We start from the raw sequence: 22,024 nt of genomic DNA, 5'->3' as shown, positions 1-22,024 counted from the left end.
CAGGCTTTGGTAAGCCCTGGGGCCTTGGACTAGGCCTAGTTTTGTACAACCTTTATCATGGGTCCTGCACGGCTCAGGCATCTGTTGCGGTCATAACAAAAGCTAAGGTTACGTATCGGTGTGCATCTTTAGAATGCACTGATCAATAATGCATTACAAGATATCATATTAAACAGAATCTTAGTTTCTACCTATGGTTTTTAACATCTAGATCCATTATTTTTTTAACATAAATTTTTAACTCAACCTCTCAATCTCAACATTCTGAGTTCCAAGCATCTCACACTATATAGATCTCACCCCAAAATCATGGTTAAAGAGAATAAATTATACAATTTTAAGTGTTCGAAATCAATAGTGGAAAATATATAAATATATATATATATATGTTAGCAGATAGTACCAATAGGATCACACGATGGAGTATCATTCAGGAAGGATATAAGAGTCATTTCAAAAAAAGGGAAGAGAGAGATAGACACAATGAATGCTAGTATACTTGATATCGGCCGCATATCCAACATTTTCCCTATATATATATCATTAGTGGCAATTTGTAATTGAAGGTTGCGTTTGGTGTGAATTTTTATAATCTAAATTCATTGTTGACCTAAATGCATTCCAAACGCAGCGTGAGGTAGCAGAAAGGCTGTTCCGAAATTCCAACACCCTCACGGGGCCTCACCCCATCGGTCTCTGACCAGTTATCTTTTGGTTTGGCATTCTTCTAATCAGTATCTTAGATTAGTGGCACTTATCCATGGCGGGCAAGCCTTCAAACGGTAATCTCTAGTCTCTGGAAACCCACAGTTGAGTTACAGACGTTCTCTTTGGGCTACATCTTTTTTTTTCTCCTATAGTTTGTATATTAAACCCTTACTAGCTTCTCTGACGTCTATTCCGCCCACTCAATACTTCTTGCAGAGATTCTTCTGGAGCAGTTGAAGGATGGACTTGCAGAATTCGAACTCGTTTCTTCACATGTTCCTCCGATTTCGAGTACAAAATTGGTTACATGTTTTTCAGCGTTCCTTGGAAGTGACAGTCATCGGTTCTTCGCTAGAATAGGATCATCTCTGTAAGTTTTTCCTTTGTGGAATGTTTCTTCCTCAAATGATTTTCATGGACTGTTAATACAATGCAAGTCTAAATTACCTCCTTAGATGTAATTATTTTTTTGTCTGCATCATTTTGTCCGCAGTGGTGGAGCTTCTCCGGCGTTGAGGAAGGTGGAGCATTACTCGGTTCAGAGAGTTACTGGAGATGGACGTTGTATGTTCCGGGCACTGGTAACATTTCTCAATTCTTTGTGAACTAATATCGGTGGAAATGTGAGCCATATTGTTGAACTACATCTGAATTTTAACTGGAACTAGTAGGCACACTGAGCATGATTATAGGGTTAAATTCAATTGCATCTAGTAGGTACAGTGATCAGATTAAATTCTCACTGAGCCCAGAACTGATTTAAGAAACATGTTAATTCTCGACAAAGTCGAGCTGGAAAACCTGTTACAGGAAAAAAAGGAAGGAAAGAGTTGAGAAGAACTAAACTTTCCATAAATATTCCAATTAGCAATGGTACTTTGTATCTCTGTTTGTGGTTATGCGAAGTGTGGAGGAACCAAGACTTTTTAGGAGCTTTATCTTCTCCACATCTAATCAGAGGGGGAACACCACCACACACAATGTGTTTATCAATGGCCTTGAAATAAATTCCATTTTCTCTATTTGTTAGTCTGTCAATGGTTATTGATATAACAGTCTGGGTTTATTGTAACTCGAAAAGAAAAAAAGAAAAGGGTTGGTTGGTTGGTTGGTTGGGTGGGCAGGGGTAGGGGGAATAAAGGGAAGGAAATAGGAACTCATGCTCGACGTTAATATTTTCATGCAAATATCACCGAACTATAAATAAATAGTAACTGGAAATATAACTAGGTGCAGGTCAAGAAGTTATAACTTTGGTCTGAACAGGTTTTTGATATTGTATCCCAGATTTATGCATTTATCTCACTGTTAATTTTGGAAGCAATACTGAGCATATCACACAATGCTTTAATGTTTGTTCATATCTGCTGTTTTCTTGAATGGCTTCCATTTCCAGTGGTCTTCCTTTGCTGTCCCTACATAGTCAGTTCAGATTAATGAAATCCAACTGGAACCAACAGGTAAAAGGAATGGCTTTCAACAAGGGGGTCGTGCTAAGCCCAAGGGAAGAAAGAGAGAATGCAGGTAACTTGGAAACTATTTGCATGTGTTCTAAGGTAATGTGTGTATGAATGAATAAGAAACTTGTATTTATTTGTTCATGTATTATGTGTGTATTGTGTTATGAATGGGCATCATTAAAGGTGGAGGGCCTGTGAGGACTTGGTTATTTTGTTGTGCTCATATCTTAGATATTTCTTAGATTTAGTTCTAGTTTTTTCTTTTCCCAACACAGTTGGAAAATTCCATAAGCCTTTCCAATCACTATATAATAGTGGCGTTATTTTTTCCCCCTTATACATGGCGAATCTTCTTATGCATATCTGCATTTCAACTTCTATTTTCTTGTAAATTTCCAATTGTCATCTGAGAAAAATCTGTGGTATGTTAATAACTTTAAGGGGGTTTTATTTGCAATTTATCCCTGTGAAAATAGAAAGGAATTATGGTATGTTAATAATTTTTACGGGATTTTATTTGCAATTTATCCCTGTGAAAATAGGAAGGAATTATGGTATGTTAATAACTTTAAGGGGATTTTACTTGCAATTTATCCCTGTGAAAATAGGAAGGACTTATTCTGACTTTGAGATTATTGTAGATGTATCTTGGTTGCAAAAATTTAAGAACTCTAGGAATTTGGTGCATATGAAGCAATTGGATCTTTCCGTGTTCAATGTGTTTCATTGGAATTATATTGATAATAAACTTCAATGGGAACATTTATCATATTTTCAGAGCTAATGCAGATGAATTGCGGATGGCTGTAAAAGAAGTCTTATGTGAGGATGATAAAGAACGGCATCAATATGAAGAAGCACTGGTTGCAATTACAGTTGAGGAGTCTTTGAAGCGGTATGTGCCTCTATTTCATTGAAAATATATAGTCCCTAGGTTTTCTCTTTTAGGTTCCACTGATTTTTCATGGTGGAGATATAGTTTTTATTGTCATTATTCCCCAGAAAATAGTTATAGTAAAATTCTAAATGGCTTGCTGTAGGTACTGCCAACGCATTGAAAAATCTGATTTCTGGGGTGGCGAGTCAGAGTTACTGGTGAGTAATTCTAGTTACCAATTATCTGACCCAAATTTTTCTGTCCTTGGGTTTTTGGATATTGTTTCCATTTTTCAGAGTTCCACAATGTAATGATCACTGTGAGCTTTATTAGGCTATAGTAATTTGCTTATCATGCTAATAAACTTCTATGATCTGCTCAATGTTTCTGCATCATGTCCCATTTCCACCTTATTTTTCTGCATTGCGAACTATAATTACTTTCAGTAGTATCCTGATGCAGCTATCTCTATGTTCAGCAACAATTTGGCTATTGTCTGGTTTTTGTTGGCATGAAGAAAGGTGATGGCTATTGGGTTGTTTTAGTAATGATAGTTAAATGGTTGATGCATTTGTCATTTTTTTTTAAATAAAATCATCATCAACATTGATGACTTCAGGTTCTCAGTCTCTGCTTCTCTTAGGTGCCATTTTGGGGTAGACCTACAGTAGAATTGGATATCATACTCCTATGAGATCTTCCCGTGAAACTAGACAAGGAAAACAATGTTGGGAATTTGTTGGAAAATGGAATGTTTACAGTTTACTCGTCATAAATCTTCTAAGAATCTTTCGTTCTTCCGTTTCCCATATCAAACTTAATTGGGCCAACAAAAATTAGGGTGAATATGGCCAACTGGCTTCCTTGAAAACGTAAGATAGACTCAAGTGAACAACTTGTCATCCCAACCGTGAGGTTGAATGCAAAGCTGAGCACTCACCGTCCCATTCAATAGGCAAGCAATCTCTTAGAAGTACAGGACATTTTCTTTTCCCGTGTGAATTAAGATAGGCTTGACTCCGCTTGAGTACCCAAATTGCATCCGACCCATGGGGTTGAACATGAAAGTGAAGCACTCAACATCCCATGGTGAAGGCAATCAGTCTCTTAGCAACATCGGACATTTTCTTGTCTGATGCAAATCAATAATCTTACAGTATGCCCCTTTGATCCTAGTGGTCACTTTGGTGCTAAATCCTCGTTTTCCTATCTCATCTAATGTAAATCGATGGAGGCTGATGAGAAACTGCAACAGCGAACCAGTGTATTTGGGCCATATTCTGACAACACTTGGGCCCATATATCAGGTCATTGACCTGCAGCTCTCCAAACATATTTTTGTCAGATTTTGTGGGGCCCATATGGCCTTGCGTGGACATAATTCTGAAATTGGTTATTGTCTTACATGGAAGGACTCCTTGGAGGAGATTTTGCTTTAGTTAGTTTCTATTTCTGTTTTAAGGAGATATAGGCTAGATTGTATTGGATAGCTAAGAATTTGTTTCCTTTTTATTAGCTTCTATTTTTCTGTGCAAGTTCCTTAGTTACTTATGTGGGACTTCTTTAGTTGTTTCCTTATTTATTTGTCATTACAGCGCATTATAAGTTGTAAGGAACTATGGAGCTCCCCACAACTTGGGAAATTAATGAAGTTTGGTTTGAAGCCTTGTTGCTATGTGACAGTGTTAGGAGAGATTCCTTAAGGTCTGTGAGACACAGACCAAGGCCATTGGTGAGAGGCCTTGGTCATATCACCCCCCCCCCTAAAATCTTCTTCTTCCCCTTCGACCCCCTTTTTGTTTCTATTTTGTTGCCCTATAATAACCAAGTGTTCAGAGGGTGTCAACGCTTTGTTCTCCCACTGAAGACTGGGCTATCAAGTTCCATTGGAGGCTGGTCCTTGAAAGTGCATCCTCTACCCTGCAGCTCCTCTCTACTGGTGTTTTCCTTGAAGCAGATTTTGAGCCCAAGATATCACAGATCCAACTATCACATCCAGCCCCTCTTTTTGAAAATGTACTACCATCTCTAAGGGCCTCCTTCAATAGCGATTTGTGCTTGATCCCATGGCTGGGTTGGTTGTTGATGGTAAGTTGCTATTACTGGGTTTACTTTCTAATTCTTAAACTCCATCATATATCACCATCTAGTCATCAGAATAGGTTAGGATTTTGAGGAGTTATTTCAACTTAGAAGCCTACTCTCGACTGGGAGGTCTTCGCTCTTCCCCAACAAAGGAGCCTAGTTACTAATTTGAGTCTCACATTATACTTTTGAAGACAGCCCATATATCTGACCATCAGATCTACTGCAATTTGGGGGTGTTATTCTGTCCCAAGTTTCCTACCCTCGACTGAGTTGTCTACTTTTTATTTCTAGGTCCAACTTATCTACTGCGTTCTGAGGCTGTCCAGTTCTGTCAGCTAAATTGAATACCCTGCCGTTGTGTTCCTTGCGACTGTATATCACCCTAGAGTTCTGTTTCAAACCTTTAAGTGTTTCAGGCGTTAAATGAACCAATCGGCAGCCTACTGTTTGGTGTCTGAACCAAGTGTGGGAGCCTACTGTTTTGACTGCAGCGTACTACCCGACAGCACCTGTGATCCTATTGTGGGACAGGTTTTCTAGTGAACCTACCCCTATTTTATCATCACGCTGGTAGATAACAAATCCCTCTACAGCCATATCCTGTGAACTGTTTTGGAAATTTCTGTGCCATCACTTGTGTGCAATATTAATCGTAAAATGATCAATGTGTCTGACATTCTCCAAAGGAATTAAAGCGGTGGATCCTCCTTTCGCAATTCTGTAGGATGATGCATTTGGACAGGAATTCAGTTAATCAGCTATTTCTCTGTTTTTAGTTTGCCCATTATCTGTGTGCCAACTTCTTTAGCCTCTTCCATATGGCCTGGTTGGTTCCTGTAGAAGTTTATTGACCTCATGTCAGGTTGGAGCTGTGCCCCTTTTGACAAAACGAGTAAGCTTTTATGGTGATTTATTTTGCTGCTGAAAATTACTGCAGGTTGTATCAGTGGTCATCACGGGAAAGGATCCAGCCTTTGATTGTCATTTATGGGGGACAGTGCTGGAGAATGTGGCCCAATGGAGACAAGGTGGAAGAAGTTATGACTGGGAAGAAAATATTATGATAAAAATTTAGAGGCCATGTGAGCAATTTTCATGACTTGTACCAATGACAGGCTAGTGGATGGCTGCAGGTGTAATGTTTGCCACATTTTTGTGTGGGGTATGATTTTCTGGAAGCATGAGGGACCTTTAGTGTAATTTACCCTTCTCTGAATGGTTGGCCTCTTAATCTTCTTAAACTACTATGCCCAGTGTAACATGCCACGAGGTTCTTCTCCTGTGATTAAAATTCTGCCCTATGTAACATTATACTAGAGATGAAAAATAAGTAGGAACAACCCTACATAGACCCAATCTATTAAAACAGACCTGCCCTTACTTCGAAGCTAAAAGGATAGTGCATCATACAGTCTGGAACAGATTCAGTGCCCCTGAGGGAGAATATGCGAGAAATGATCCTTGAGATTAAAAGGTTGACCATTAATATGCTGTTCTTGAAGATGTTTCACCTAATGACCTAAACGTTGAACGGATAGACTAGTAACCACAGTGAAATGAGTCTGTCTCTCCCTGCTTGTGGGTGCTTTTACCTGGGATGTGTTACTTTAATTTCACAATCACTAATTATGTCATGGAGTACTTAATTGGTTCTTGGATGGCATTGGAACTACGGCATGAAATCACCTAGTTTTGGTATTACTTTGTATATCGATTAATGATTTATTTGTGTACTTTGCGTAATGTTTTCAGGAAAATGTATATTTATGCAAATTTTATTTAGCACGAGCAATGAGTTCAAAGTTTAACTATCACAGATAATTGGTTAGCATATTGTAGTATTTGCAAGGAAAATGTATATTTATGCAAATTTTATTTAGCATGAGCAATGAGTTCAAAGTTTAACTATCACAGATAATTGGTTAGCATATTGTAGTATTTTCAATTTCCAAATTATGCATGCATAGATTCTTTGGTCCAAAATCTTTGATGACTGTTAATTCCATCTGCAGGTGTTGTCGAGGTTGTGCCGTCAGCCAATTATTGTGTACATACCCGAGCATGAGGTCTCTCTCTCTCTCTCTCTCTCCCCTGAGAAAATCTTTAATAATGAACTGGTTGATGCTTTTATTTGTTTGGGATTCTTTGGAAGAAATACTTCAACATGCATATTCTTGGATCATAGGATTAATAGTTTATTCCATTTAGTACTACTTTGCTTATTCTGAGTTTCTAAATAAAGGTTTCTGTCACTGCTATTATAATCAGTCACACAAGTACAGAGTTTACAGACTTTGAGCTTGCAGAGTTATGTCATACTAATTGCTGCTTATTGAATCATATCAACTCCATATTAGCTGGGACTTATGTTTTCATTAAATAATAATCAAGGAGAACTCCTCCTTGATATAGAGCACCTAAGTCGTAGGAACCTTTATCGGATAGGCTGGGATAGTTGTGCTGGTATTTGCTCAGAAGAAGTGTTATACACATGGTTCGAAATTTTGATTGAAATGACTGTATTTTGCAAAATAGTCAGTTTCAAGAAGTCCCGAAACGAAACCAGGGTTGACTCCATGGGCATACCAAATTTTGACTAAAATTTCTGCATTTTGGCTAAAATTTCGGTCATTTTGGAATTTTTTTATTGAAATCCAAAATTTTTGGTCAATGTGCTCATCAGCGCCTGACCTGGAGATGTGGATCATCCAAAGCACATTAGCATGGTGTACTCCTGTTCGAACTGGAATTTGAAACCAAACTTCTCCTCAGGAAGACTACGTTAGGCCAATATGTAGAAAAGTTCAATGCTCTTTTAGTTTTCTGTTATATTCTTGTCATAGATACCCTAAATGATATTGGCATTACAGGTTTGCTTCCTAAACCTTGAAATTGCCTGGATGTGACCTGAAGTTTTTGGGTTTTGAACCCCTTCAACTCATGTATAGCAAAACTTCTGGGAATTCTAAATCTCCACCTTGAAAAAGCACTTCGTTACTAATTCCCAATCATATTGGAGATTGAAGCTGTCATTTTGTCTTTCCTTGCATAACCTAGATGAGATGGTCACTTCAATTATTTTTTATTGTTAAAATTTTCGTTGTGACAGCTTGAATTCATAGTTCAAACTTAATAAGGCTTAAAAATTTTGATATGTACACTTCACATAGATTCAAGGCTGTTCTTTGAATGACCTTCATGAAAGAACAAAGTAAATAACAAAATTTTTGCTCTAAAATATGATTATCCGTCAATCCTATTCAATGGCTTAAGAAAATGTTTTATACTGTCCTTCATCTACTTTTGATATTCAACTTCCTGTAACTTGCAGCATGCAATGGGGAGATTGGGCAGCGGCTTTATTCCCATTGCAGAATATGGAGCTGAGTTCAGTAAGGCATCAAAGAAAGGAAAATCAAGGAAGGCAGTGAGGCTTCTCTATAGTGGTAGGAACCATTACGATCTGCTTGCCTGATGGATTCTTGAATTAGCAATGATGTAGTTAGGAAATGCTGAAACTTCATGTTCAAAAGATCATTGAGAATGTCATGGTTACAACAGTTGAGTTGGTTATAGAGTTATCAATGGTGTCAAGTGTACTGTCATTGTTTGATCATTATAATAGTGAAATATTTGAAGGTAAGATTTGACAATAGGTGTGTGCAACCACTACCTATCTTTTTATTCAATCTTAGTACCTTAGGACTGGTAATTGTATCAAGCAGGACAGCAAGAAAGCATAAACGCAAAATTTTAGCATCCATTTGTTTGAGCATAATGCAGTTCTTTGTGTGCCCAGTTGTATTAAATCGTTTTTTCATCTCGAAAAGGCCGCATTTCATCAACTCAATTTAGACACATTAATTTTTTTTGCCCCCTCTCATTTCACTTCATTCACTATAGAATTCTATTTCATTTCTATTCAGAAGGAACGACTCTGATTAATGATCTCTCATCTATGACTATGACTATCCTGCCTTTATAAGATAGTGGGGTTAACCTTTTGTTTTTTTTTTTTTTTTTTTTGGGTAAGACAGTAATGTCAACTTGGAAGATATTGAGGAAACAATAAGGTGAATTTAGAGAATCAATTGTAGGTTTTTAGTCTCTATCTGAAGTTATTTCCCCTGATCGGTAGTCTATCTGAATCTACTGTAATCTGTGGCTATCATTTACCAGCTTAGATTATCTTATGAAGACTGAAGATAAGTATTGGTGATACTGATACGTCCAACCTAAAAGTAGACACTTCATAGGATCCACTGTTACAGTGGGACCCACCTGAATGTTACATGGTACCTACTGTGTGGACAAGAGTGCAACCATGTGTATCACCAAGATCAGAAAACTTGAAGTTGATAATATTTGGTTGTTCACTTGGGAGATAGTTAAGGGGTTTCTTTCAAGTTCCAAGATGCCTGGGCCCCTGGCTATATAGGATCCGGCTCCTCTATAGCTCGGAGGTGCGCTGCCATTCTGGTGGCTCTGGGTGGATGGGTGACATCTGTTATTTTTTAATCTAAGGGAGGAGAATGTCAAAGTTGTATTGGCAAGGCTGAAGGTGAGAAACATGGAGTATTTGGCTAATCAAAAGGGGGAAAACCCAATTTTCGTTCTCGCCCGGAGGCCCCGGACTCCCTCTTTGTCTCTCTCTCCCGCCCCTGAGCATAGTTAGTAAAATACGCATATTATACACGTATAATACCCACATCCAAATGTTTAATTCAAAAGTTCATAATTTGACGTATCAATCCAAAAAAATCGTTTAATATGCGGATTTTAAGTATAATCATATTATACACGAATAATACTCGTATAATACATTACATACTCAATAAAACTTTTGGGTTAAAAAAAAAAAATTGAGATTAACCCAAATGGGCCAAATCCCGATTCCCGACCCCTGTCTTCTATCAAGAACCTTAATCGATTGAAACTATAATCCTTTTTCTTCCCTCATCCAAGTAAACCAAAAAAAAGAGGAACCCTTGCCCCAGTGACCCCTTTTCCTCCATCTCTGTTCTCGGCGGCCAGCGACGAAGGGTGATAGGTGAAACATCAATACCCCTTGCTTTCATTCTCTTCTCCTTTTCTCTTCCCATCGATTGTTGAAAACCAATGAACACTTCCTCTTCTCCGTTTCTCTTCCCATTGGTAGTTGAAAATCCAATCAAGGCAATTGCATTTGCAAAATTTTTTAACGAGAAGTAAGAAAGATTCAAAACAAATGACTTACATGGACAAAGATGCCCAAGGGTGGGATTCTCCAAAAGGGGTTGAAATGAAAAACTTTCTAGGAAATTTAGCATACAATCGCTATTTGAATTGGATTGATAATTATTTACAAACATAGTTGTTGTCGGACAATATGAAGAATTAAAAAGAGGAAAAATATGAAGAATTAAAAAGAGGAAAATGACACGGGTGTTCTCCTCCCTCTGTTCTTACAATAATGCATCTGAGAAATCAAAGGAATATCTGGTGTTCTTGAGCCTTAAAATTGATCCGTGATCGGTCTTAAATTGTACCCCCATGGAAATTTCAAGAAAATCCAAGCGCATCTCTGGGATGAACGTTTGCAAACACTTATTCTCCATCTTCTTAAACTTTGTTTTCGTACCAAGAAGAATAAAAGAACTTGTAAAAGTTACGAGACGAGATGAGGTTTGATTCTCCTCTTAGTTCTTTCTACCATACCCTTTTTAGGGGTTAAATTTAATTAATATTAAATGTGAAAATTCAAAATAATAGGAAATGATTTCAAATTGAAAAATCAGATTGGATTTTAGTGTCCATAAAAACATGGTAAATTATAATTTAGTTTCAAACAATCGTTTTTAGTCTCGGATTTTTGCTCATAGATTTTTGCATAGCAATTGTATTAAACACGTACCATATCATTGCCGTACGTATTTTATTGCACCAGATTTTTTTGAAACGTATTATTACTGTATGATCCATTTAATTGTCGTATGTATTCATTGCTGTATTATTACCGTCCCGAAACTTACTAACCATGCCCCTGAGTACTTCCTCATCTCTGTCTCCCATCCCTTTTCGTTTTTTCTACAGAATAAGAAAAAACCTGTTGTAAGCCCACTTGCTGATTTGTCTCTCTCTCTCTCTCCCGCCCCTGAATAACATGTAAAGTGTTCTACTCATCCTCACTCCATCAAAATCAGGAACAACTTCAAGAAAGGTTCCATTAATGTCCATCCTTACAATCTGGGTCTGGCCAAAAGCCTTTTAATCTCACTTATACACAATAGACACAGACTCGAAGGTTGTCTTAAGATTGGAAGACAAATGGCATAAAAGAAAGAATATTCATTTAAAAAATTACTTTCAATTAAATTGGTTCTCATTATTTTATTATTATTATTTTTTTTATCAGAAATCAACCAGTAGCAAGCAAAGACAAATACTGAACAATATCCTAAGGATAATAATATACCTAACAGTGATCATTGATTACAGTATATAAGTACACCAGATAGAGAAATTCAACAAAGAGAAAGTGCAAGCAAAGACAAATACTGAAAATACAGATTAGCTTCTTTTTCTTTTACTGGGTAAAGCATATACAGCTTGGTAATCCTGAGCTCCAGCTACGGCAAAATCCTCAAAAATATCTCAGGGAGCTCGATACGTAAACGGGGAAAACGGTGACACAACCGAATAAAACAAAGATCCACGTGTCAGATATTCCCACCCGAGTACCCGACAAACCCCTCTAAACAAACGGAGGAAGAACAATATCTACATCGATAATCCCAATCCTCTTTCCACGCCTAAGACAGGAAAAAAAAAAAATCTCTTTCCACGCGGCCTTTCGTTATTTACACGTGCTTCCTAATGTCTTCCACATGGCCCGTCCCGAATAAACGAAGAAAGGGTGGATTCAGAGAAAAGAAAAGAAATCAGAAAAATTAAAACCCTCTTCTCTCCACCAGTCCGCCTGGAAGTCTCACTGTGAGAGATATTATAGATATATACATACGCTATTCGCGGATATAATTGCAGTGGTTTTACTTATTTTTCTGAATCACGGGTCGTGATGGAAGGTCCGAGTAATGGCGGATTGTTGTACCACGAAGTTCAGGAGTCAAAGCTCTGCGCCGTACATTGCGTGAACACAGTGTTGCAGGGTCCCTTCTTTTCCGAGTTCGATTTGGCTGCCCTTGCGTCCGATCTCGATCGCAAGGAGCGTCAGATGATGCTTGAAGGAGATGCCGTCTCCGATGATTTCCTCCGCTTCGATTCTGAAGGGTCTCATAATGTCTCCATGGACGGCGACTTTAGCATCCAGGTTAGGTTTTCTCGCTATCCCCTCTTTCTTTCTTTTTTTTTTTTTTTTTCTGAGATTTTAGTTTATTTTTATTGACCCTATACCCACGACCCCCTACACCGAGGGTTGTTTTGGGGGAAGGAATGCTTGTGTGTGCTCTCTCAAGATGCTCTTCTGACATTATTTATCGTTAGAAAAATGGATTTACAGTGAATATAATTCTGGTTTTGTAATATCGTTCGATAATGAAGAATTGGTTTGGGGGAACTTGCATAGTTATGGAACCATGTTGGTCTTCGAGCAGAAGAAAGGTTCAGAAACTAAATTTTTTTGTAATAGAAATGATGTTGGTTTTCCAGCAGAAGAAAGATTGAGAAACTTTAAACTTTTAGAATAGAAACGGCGATGATTTTGGTGAACTGTGTGGAGGAATTTTTTTTAAGAAAGTTGTGCTGTGTATTGAGAATATCCAAATGGGTTTGTGTTTGGGGTTGGGTCTGGGGATGCACAATTTCTTATTCTCCAAAAGACATAGAAACTTTGACTTCTTCTGCCTGACAAAGGAGGACTGTTATCCACACACTGGGTGTTCACTCATCCGTGTAGTAAAACCTCTTCAGAAAATTAGGTTTCTATTGTCCATTTTCCAACTTTTATATTATATGCACTGAAGGATTTCATATTTTTCGTAACATCCTGGGCGTTCTTGCTATTCTTTATTTAAACAGTTGGAGCAACCAAAATTGACTTTTCCGAAGCTACAGAGATTATGCTAACTTTAAAATATCACTGAAAACAAATATTGATGCTTTAAAGGGGATATTTGTGAAGATATTTACATTGCTTGAACCTGACTTTCTTAGATTGTGATGTTAGGTTGTTATAGGGATCATGGAGAGGAGGGATAGTGTTTGTGGTATTAGTTCATCTGACAGGCCATATACCAGGTTAAGCTTTCTGGAGAAAATATTCATAACGTGACATATCTCAATATAATATTTTTTAGGGGTGAGAGTAACATACCCAAGATTTAGAAGGGGAGATAGGGAATTCTTGGGGTATTACTGTTGTCTTATTCCTCCATGATAGTGAAAGTTTGCTATTCGTTAAACAACTCAACTCAATTTAGCCTTATCCCAACTAAATGGGGTTGGCTACATGGATCATTTTTCTTCAATTAGCTCTATTCCAAGCCATTTATATTAAATTATGCATGTCTTTCCTTACTTCTGCTAGAATCATTTTAGGCCTAGCCCTAGCTCTTCTAGTTCCTTCAATCTGAATGAAATCACCCTTTCATACTGAACCATTTAAAGGCCTCTATTGCATATGTACCTCAAAGGCTCAATACAACTTTTACGCAACTTTTCATGTATTGGAGCTATCCTCAAATTAGCTCTGATTTGCTATTCATCGACAAGAATTTTTTTTTTTTTTCAGGAGAAATGTATATGTGAATGGTTTAGGACGAATATGTCCACATCACTCCATGGTATCAAGTTATCAACCACCAGACTGGAAATTTCCTTGACCTTTTGTACTCAATAGTCTCAAATCTCAATTCTCATTTACTTATATGCCCTGAAGATTCTGACCTGGGGCAGACGGATAACCTTCGTAGTATCTATACTTGCCCGTTCTGAATCATATTACTCCATTTATGGTGCTGCAGCGTCTATCTGTAAATGTATTGAACAGGGTTATGACCATCCAATGAATTGGACCTTTGGATTCTGGGGTGTTTCTTGATTAAGATTTGCCTTCTCATTATTTTAACTCTGTAGACATTTTTGTTGTGGTTCCTGAGTCCCCCCATCATCGCAACAGAGGGCTTTTAGTGCTATTACATTCCTAACATTTAGTTGGCTAACCTTCACTCTAGCGCACCTCATTGATAGCTCGGTATCATGTTGTGACTGTTTTTCGGACCTCTAGATAAAAAGGTAATGTGGGGGGAGTACTATCTTATCCCGTAATGAATGATGTATCACGGAGGCAATCTAAGGAAACACATGTGGCAGAAATGGGGGAATATTTATATGATATGTTGCCTTGACAAATTCTAGATTTCATCTTGATATGAGCAGGGAAACAGTATGAAATATGTAGAAGACATCTGTAATTATCCAACTACTATGCTTTTATTCATTCCCTGTTCTAAACCATGTGTTGGTTAGTGGAGGGGTAAAAAAGTGCATTACAGTTTGAGAAGAGCAGCGAGAGCTTCTACATGGGGATGCTTCTTGGTATTGAACTCGTCTCTTCAGTGTTCTGTTTTTTTTTTTTACCCTCAATACAACAATCATAGAGTTTTGTAGCAGGCTTTTACAGAATAGTTTGATTTATAATAAGTCACATGCTACCTATAACGTGGTATTCACAATACAATTGCCTACTATTGTTGCATGACTGTGTTACGTCTCTCTCTCTTTCCGGGTTATGTAGCCTCCAGCAACATTTTGCAAGATATTGATATCATTTTCTGGTTCTGTATTAGAGGTCTCAGAGCAATGCCAAATTTTCTCTTAGGATTGTTTTCCCTGCATCAGTAAGATTTTAGACATCTTGGTGGGAGGTACTGATTGTGATGCAGCAGTATCTCACCAGATTAAAAAAGGGGGTAGGGGAAACCTTTACTGATCCCTGTTTGTTTGGTAAGTGCTTGGAAAGGGACCATCAAGCTTAAGTTTACCTTTGGGAAGGTGATTATTCTTTTGAATGTTCTTCTCATGCCATACATCCATGAGAACCTGGTTCTCTGATCTCTCTCACTTTGTAAGATGGTATTTGAGTCTGAAATTTGGATTCATTCAAAGAAAGGTATTTGTTGAGAAGGGCTATTCTGGAAAAGGCTTGATTGAGTCAAATATAGAGACTTGGGTGTGGGTGGTATCAAAGGATCCTTCACATCAACTTCTGCAGTGCAACCATTTGATGCTTTACATTTTTGTGTGAAATATTACAGTTAAGACTGTCTTTTTATAGGGATGATAAATAGTACGATATGCGGGATACCACTAGGAGATTTGGGATTTGTCATTGTCGGTAATGCCTCAGGCTACGCTACTCTGGATAGAAGTTTCATCATATTGGCTTACTGTATATTGGGGTATGTGGGGATGGTAGCATCCAGCTTTCCTGAATGGAATGATAGAATGCTCTATCAGATTTTTCAAATAATTCCAGAGAGATGCATCCACGGAGATTGAATTTGCAGTTTCTGAAGTGATGCCAGAATTGGTCATAATTTTTGGATTCTTCTTAAATACATGGATACATCAATGCTGCTATTTCTAGATTATAAAGACAAGTCATTTTTTTTATTTATTCATTAACTCAAAGATAATAACCATTTGGGAGGACGACCCAGACTAAGAAAAAACTTGTTTGGAATGCCTTTGGACTGTTGGACATTTTATCTGAGCGTAGCCAGAAATGTTATGTCCTTTTTTTTGCTAATGCATATGAGCGGTTCACATTGTTAAGTAGTGGCAAAATATTATTTGGATGAATACAATATACAGTAGGACTTCTATCTATATTTTGGCTCATTTGTCAATCTTCTCTAAACTTGACAAGGGTGTCATTTGCTTCCAGGTTCTCCAGAAGGCTCTGGAAGTGTGGGACCTGCAAGTCATCCCCCTTGACTGCCCTGTAGCTGAGCCTGCCCAAATTGACCCAGAGATGGAAAATGCATTTATCTGTCACTTGCAGGATCATTGGTTCTGCATCAGGAAAGTAAATGGAGAGTGGTATAACTTTGACAGTCTATGTGCAGCTCCTGAACACCTCTCAAAGTTCTATCTTTCAGCCTATCTTGACTCTCTAAAAGGCTTTGGATGGAACATTTTCCTGGTCAGGGGAAACTTCCCAAAGGAGTGCCCCATCTCATCATCTGAAGCTTCTAATGGTTTTGGGCAGTGGCTTTCACCTGAAGATGCCCAGAGGATCACTAAATCTTCCAATGTGGATCAAGCAGCTCCTCAAGGAACCAACTTGTCACAACAAACCTTGGATCCTGATCTACCATTTAGGGAAGAGGATGCACTCTCTGATATGGAAGATGAAGATTTGAAGGCTGCGATTGCTGCCAGCTTGGTGGATTCCAATCCGCCGAGTGCTGGGACAACCAACACTGGAGATGTAAATCAATAACAGCTATCAGCTAAGAATCCGCAGAAGACGGAATTTTTGAACTTAAAAGAATCCTTTAATCGAACAATCTGGATTCAACTACACATGTCTATTCAGATACGGAGTTTTGGCTGCTATCTTCGTTTTGAAGTTATAGTTATGTGTTGAATGTATTAATTTACCAAATTATCCTTCGTAATGCTTTGTCAAAGTTAATGATGTAAAGGACCCTTTTTTGAAAGGGTTTTACTAAGGTTTTGAATTGGGTGGACTACCCTGTTTCTTTAGAAACATAAAATTGTCATAGTGGGAGAGAGAGAGAGAGATGATTATTGAAGCACAAAATCTGTTTCTCTTAAATTGTAATCGGTACGTACCACAGTGTTCACATATTTTCGCTTACATGTGTTACATTGTTTTAGTTTTTATCGGCTTTGATTTTATCATATCGTTGGTATTGAATTATTAGTAAGAATTTTCACCTGATCGGAACTGATACAGTTTGATCTGTATCGATACTGGAAGTGATGGATTCTGGTATGTGATATATGTTGATTTGTGTCTGGTGATCGTTTACACAATGTAACTTACACTTATCAAACACAACAGCACCAGTGGTGGTCTAGTGGTAGAATAGTACCCTGCGGACAGACCGGGGTTCGATTCTCGCCTGGTGCATGACTTATTTTTTCTCCCCAGATAAGCCAAAAAACCTGAGGACACTTTTTTGTTTTTCTGTTGAGGCCTGAGGACACTCATATGAAAGCTACATGTAGTGTGTTTGAAGTAATTCATGCCCGTGGATTACCTCTATCGGTTGCCAAATTTCTTTAAAGAACAAGTTCCTGAACAAGAAATTCGACCAAAACCAGCGCCAAAAACAAAGAAACCATCACCCTTTCGAGCCAATTATCAGTTCTACCCACGATTCTAACGGAACCTGAGAAATTAATCTCATACTTTTTGGTCAAGTTAGGATACAGAATTCCCCAGTGCCGCTCCGATGAGGGTCCTTTCTTCCCATCTTCATCGAACAACTCGTAAATGTAAGTCTCTGCAACTCCTTCCCTCCGCAATGGAGTCCCAATACTCGACTGCAGATGCCTCACCAATCCTGTATTGTACATTTGGGCATATTCCTCTGTAGCGTCTCGTTCATCCTTTCCGCCATGACTCGGCCACCCTGTCTCCGCTATAATCACCGGTACCCGATAATGTCCCACAGCTGCCGTCGCAGTAATGACCGAGTCGACCATCGTATCGAAGAGATTCCGGTATCGAACACCCGTTTTGTGGTCATCGCGGAAATTGAATGGTTGTTCTTGAAACAATGCGAACCCAATAGGAATCTCTGGGTGCGAGCGATACAGAATGTACGGGTTCAGGTTGATCAAGAGAGAAGAATTGGTGGAAGACAGGAATTCAAGAAGCGGCTTCATCAGAGAACCGGCGATGGGCTTCCGAAACACCGCAGAAGAGGGAGGGAAAGCGGTGGTGACGATGTCAGCGAAGGAGACAGTGGTGGAGACGGAGATCTTGCTAATGCCAAGTTGGTGGAGAGCTCCATAGACATTTCGGATTGCAGGGAGAAGAGAATCGGAGAGGTTGGTGGTGAAAGGGTTGAGAACGTCATCACCGACGGAGATGGAGGAGATAAGTGCGCGCGGGTGGAAGGGGACAACTTGGTGGGAGAGCCACTTCAGGGCATTCGATTGGTTGGATGCCATTCCAGGGACGAAGGAGTTAGGGATGGAAAGAAGCAGAGAGATGTCCGAATAGGTGAAAGCTCGGATGATTTCAGGGTTGGGTTCTGCAAGCCTCACGCAGGTGATCTTGAGTGACCGGAGAACAGAAGCGACGCGTTCTGGACGAGGATGATATGCTGCTGTATTACTCGAGATGGTGACTCCAACCGCCGCACGTGAAGAGGCACCAGAGATGGAAAGCTGAAAAGCGAGGAAGAAGAAGAAGAAGAGGAGATGGAGGTTCTCGGATGAGAGAGACATTTTCTTGTGAGGGTTTGGTCTGAGACCTTCGGTGCGGTGCTTTCTTTCTTCACTTCTGAGAGGGTTTTCTGTTTCGGTTTCTGCGTTAAGATCGTATGTGCGCAGTGCGCATCCGGCGTGTTTGAGGAACGAGTTGGAGGTTTTTCTTTGGCGGGAGGAAATTCGTTTCTTTGAAAAGGAATGCACGAGTCATCACCGAGTTGGAATTTTCCATCAGCGGCCGAGTTCACTTTTCTGTAACTCACCTCAATCCGTATCAGGAATCAGGATTTGGTTCCAATAGGTGGGACCCATGAAACATTCTCTGGTAATTTTTTTTTTTTTGTGGGGTGAAAAACATTCTCTGGGTCTGGACTCTGGAACCTCCGTCAAAGGCGAGGACGCTAAGGAGGTCCAAGACTAAATGACGATATTACCCTCAACAAAGAAATAAAAAATTGGCGTGGGATGTATTATACGAAGCACCAAAGCGAGGACTTAAGTGGAAAGTTACATAACAATAAACAGCCCACGTTCATCGACGAAGGTCTCTCTCTCTCTCTCTCTCTCTCTCTCTCTCTCTCTAAATTACTTTTTTTCTCTCTTCCGAAAAATAATAAGAAAAGGTAAAGAGGGTGGAGGAGACGGAGACGATGGGAGGTCTCATTCACACTTTTAGGCTGGATACTGAATTAGCCAACTCACCCACTCGCAGAGCTGACGAAAAAGTTGTTTCCATTTTATTTATTATTATTATTATTATTTGTTATTCTTATTGGGTTTGCTAATCCGATGCAATGAATCGATAACCCTCTCGTTTCCCCAAAGGATCTGTGAGGATTCCCTTATCTCTTCCTCATGGATTCATCCGATCATCGACTTTTCAACAGACAGAGGACCGTCCATCAGATCCTCGGTGGAGGACTCGGTAATCTCTCTCTCTCTCTCTCTCTCTCTCTCTCTCTCAGAAAATGCTCATTGGATCGATGATGAGTTTTGATGTTATTTATATTGAGATTCTCTTTTCGATCTATTGCTGTTCTACATATTTCTTTTTCTTTTCCAGTTCCCCTAGTGGTTGTGGATTTCACAATCAATCTATTGAGTTTTCTCTCTTTTAGGCGTTTATATTTGTATTTCTGGATAATTTCTGGCAGTAGGATTTTGATTGATTTAATTATATACTATTATGCTGAAGATACTAGTCTAGGCTTTGGGTTTTATGGTTTTATGGTTTCTGGGGTTTAAGTGGTTAGAATTTATGCTGTTTTTTTGTATACATCAGTTGCAGATGTGATGCTGTGGAGAAGAAAAGATGTTACTCTTGCGATACTTCTTGTAACTCTTGCTGCTTGGGTGGTGTTTGAGAGATCCGGTTATACTCTTCTCTCGCTTGTTTCTAGTGTGTTCCTCCTCCTGATTGCTATTCTTTTTCTTTGGACGAAATCTGCAGCAATTCTTAACAGGTTAGTGGTTGTAAGAAGGGATTGATTCATTGGAAAAAGAAGATAAAGATGTAACCTGGAATGATTACTCATTTTCCCACCCCATGGGCCTATTGATTAATGTGATTAATTATTCATGATCATTTTAATAAGATTCATCCAGTGCTGCTAGATTGTCCAACACTTATGTAGGTGCAGTCTAAAGATGTTAATTCAACAGTTCATGTCTTAAAGATTATTTAAAATAGATAATCCATTATCAAAGAATTACAATGCTGACATGCATTTGCTATGGTGACTTTTAATTTTTCATGGTGAGCTCCAAAATAGTCGTGAAAATCTGGAATCTTCGTTTGAGACTTGAGAGTTTCTGTGGGAACTTGAAAATCTAAATCTGGATTTACTATTCTTTAGTCATTTTCTAGCTTTTGTGTTTCTTGAATAACTTGTTTAACTTCTATATTCATGTATGAAAGAGAAGCATTGATACATAGGAACAGCTAGCAGTGTTAGGAAATGTGACTGGCTAGTTAGGTTTAACTTGCATACCCGGGAACCTTCACTGTGGCAGCTCAAGCTATCCCAAACCAGCCATGTTGTGTTAACCTGGCTGATTCATTTGGCATTCTCTAAACTTGTTTGAAAACCTTGTAGGGTATATAATGACATAATCAAGTTTTCTAGACCAACCTGCTCATGGAATTGAATCACCCCAGGTTGACAATTGTTTCAGTTAGTCACCTCACACTTTACATTATGAATGCTCTTGTATGCAGACCACCTCCACCTTTGCCAAATTTGCATATATCCGAAGAAATGATAAATGAAGCAGCTGCTCTTATTTGTTCACAAATGAACAACTTTCTCTCAACCTCTCGTGATATCGCCTTGGGAAAGGACTCAAAGATGTTTCTCAAAGTTGCTGCATTCCTCTGGCTGATCTCAGTTGTTGGCAGTTGGACGGATTTTCTTACTTTTGGCTACACCAGTAAGTTTCCTTTCTGAGTTCCATTTGAATGATTATTAGTTTCATGCTTTCACTAAATTATGGAAATTCTTTCGATTTCTGCATATTCCTGGCTCTTGCAGATGGAAAGTGTTGAGGATGAAATTATAGGAGTGTAGGTGTGGGTGATCTCCTCTGTTTTTATGTAGAGAAGGATCATATAAATACTTTGTATCACAAAGGTACCTTTTGATTGGGGTTGGGGAGTCATTAGATCATAAGAACTGCAAAATTTGTTGGGCAAGTTAGATCGTGTGCACTTTGATTGAGCGGAGAATCTTGGCCTCAATTTTCTGATAATCTGTTTTTTTATTTTAACTTCAATTTCTCCACTCAAGTTTCTCTCTCTCTCTCTCTCTCTCTCTCTCCACACACACACACACACAAACGCACACAAAAATTTTCAGCTAAACAGATAATCAGCCAGTGAGCCTACTGATGTTCGAAAATTTTAAAGACTGTCAATGAATTATAAAATAAACTATGATGTCGTAACTGTCTGGAAACTCCCTTTTTTACTTGCGGGAGAGGGGCAGTGGGGTGAACTGTGTCTGTCTGATTCATACAAACTCTCAGCCAAGTGTTGAACTAGCCATTAACATACTAATGAGAATTTTAAATGATTTTATAATATATAAACCGAATTCTCAAAGCTGCCAGATGTGGGAGAAATATGGTTTATTGATCTTTTGAAGAATAAAGCCCAAAATGTTTGATGTTCCTGATTTCATTCTTCTCATTGGTACCTTTGCACTTTCTGGAATTGCAGGTCTTGCTATCATTCTCACAGTTCCTGCATTATATGAGAAACATGAAGATCAAATTGACAGATACATACTGATAGGGTACAGGGGGTTGCAGAGACTGTTTGTAAAATTAGACAATGAGATCCTCAGCAAGATCAGACGAAGTATTTATGAGAAGGGAAAACTAAGTTGATCAACGTTTCCCTGAAAGTCGATGTGATAAATGATAGATTAGATCAATATGATGCTTTTGAGTGTGTGTGCATGTGCTACTTCCCCCCCCCCCC

The 22,024-nt window shown here is 38.7% G+C and overlaps 4 protein-coding genes across 4 annotated transcripts; 3 read left to right on the top strand and 1 right to left on the bottom strand.

Annotated features, from left to right (window-relative positions):
* The first annotated feature begins 586 nt into the window (after nt 1-586).
* LOC122085698 (OVARIAN TUMOR DOMAIN-containing deubiquitinating enzyme 3-like) lies at nt 587-8,786 on the top strand. The gene is made up of 8 exons (XM_042654209.1): nt 587-782; nt 925-1,078; nt 1,202-1,289; nt 2,169-2,232; nt 2,958-3,063; nt 3,209-3,263; nt 7,146-7,199; nt 8,465-8,786. Exons 1-8 carry the CDS (start codon nt 761-763, stop codon nt 8,606-8,608), a joined length of 687 nt encoding a protein of 228 aa, XP_042510143.1. The 5' UTR covers nt 587-760; the 3' UTR covers nt 8,609-8,786.
* A 3,242-nt stretch (nt 8,787-12,028) lies between these two features.
* On the top strand, nt 12,029-17,001 carry LOC122087197 (ataxin-3 homolog). Its single transcript, XM_042656241.1, has 2 exons — nt 12,029-12,442; nt 16,019-17,001. The coding sequence occupies exons 1-2, from the start codon at nt 12,191-12,193 to the stop codon at nt 16,574-16,576; spliced, it is 810 nt and encodes a 269-aa protein (XP_042512175.1). The 5' UTR covers nt 12,029-12,190; the 3' UTR covers nt 16,577-17,001.
* A 332-nt stretch (nt 17,002-17,333) lies between these two features.
* LOC122087196 (glucan endo-1,3-beta-glucosidase 12-like) lies at nt 17,334-18,601 on the bottom strand. The gene has a single exon (XM_042656240.1). It carries the CDS (start codon nt 18,559-18,561, stop codon nt 17,386-17,388), a length of 1,176 nt encoding a protein of 391 aa, XP_042512174.1. The 5' UTR covers nt 18,562-18,601; the 3' UTR covers nt 17,334-17,385.
* Nucleotides 18,602-19,171: 570 nt separating this feature from the next.
* LOC122087198 (reticulon-like protein B12) lies at nt 19,172-21,998 on the top strand. The gene is made up of 4 exons (XM_042656242.1): nt 19,172-19,468; nt 19,826-20,006; nt 20,762-20,973; nt 21,761-21,998. Exons 1-4 carry the CDS (start codon nt 19,399-19,401, stop codon nt 21,928-21,930), a joined length of 633 nt encoding a protein of 210 aa, XP_042512176.1. The 5' UTR covers nt 19,172-19,398; the 3' UTR covers nt 21,931-21,998.
* Nucleotides 21,999-22,024: the final 26 nt, after the last annotated feature.

The sequence above is a fragment of the Macadamia integrifolia genome, chromosome 8, assembly GCF_013358625.1.
Source record: "Macadamia integrifolia cultivar HAES 741 chromosome 8, SCU_Mint_v3, whole genome shotgun sequence".
Classification (NCBI taxonomy): domain Eukaryota; kingdom Viridiplantae; phylum Streptophyta; class Magnoliopsida; order Proteales; family Proteaceae; genus Macadamia; species Macadamia integrifolia.
This window is presented reverse-complemented; position numbering and strand designations above follow the sequence as displayed.

Excerpts from the sequence above, each read along its gene's own strand:
- LOC122085698 (XM_042654209.1), top strand. The coding sequence starts at position 761 with ATGGCGGGCAAGCCTTCAAACG. Across the intron at positions 1,079-1,201 it reads GCTAGAATAGGATCATCTCT|TGGTGGAGCTTCTCCGGCGT; the intron begins GTAAGTTTTTCC and ends TTTTGTCCGCAG. Across the intron at positions 2,233-2,957 it reads GGAAGAAAGAGAGAATGCAG|ATGAATTGCGGATGGCTGTA; the intron begins GTAACTTGGAAA and ends GAGCTAATGCAG.
- LOC122087197 (XM_042656241.1), top strand. The coding sequence starts at position 12,191 with ATGGAAGGTCCGAGTAATGGCGGATTGTTGTACCACGAAGTTCAGGAG. Across the intron at positions 12,443-16,018 it reads ACGGCGACTTTAGCATCCAG|GTTCTCCAGAAGGCTCTGGA; the intron begins GTTAGGTTTTCT and ends ATTTGCTTCCAG.
- LOC122087196 (XM_042656240.1), bottom strand. The coding sequence starts at position 18,561 with ATGTCTCTCTCATCCGAGAACCTCCATCTCCTCTTCTTCTTCTTCTTC.
- LOC122087198 (XM_042656242.1), top strand. The coding sequence starts at position 19,399 with ATGGATTCATCCGATCATCGACTTTTCAACAGACAGAGGACCGTCCAT. Across the intron at positions 20,007-20,761 it reads TCTGCAGCAATTCTTAACAG|ACCACCTCCACCTTTGCCAA; the intron begins GTTAGTGGTTGT and ends TCTTGTATGCAG. Across the intron at positions 20,974-21,760 it reads TCTTACTTTTGGCTACACCA|GTCTTGCTATCATTCTCACA; the intron begins GTAAGTTTCCTT and ends CTGGAATTGCAG.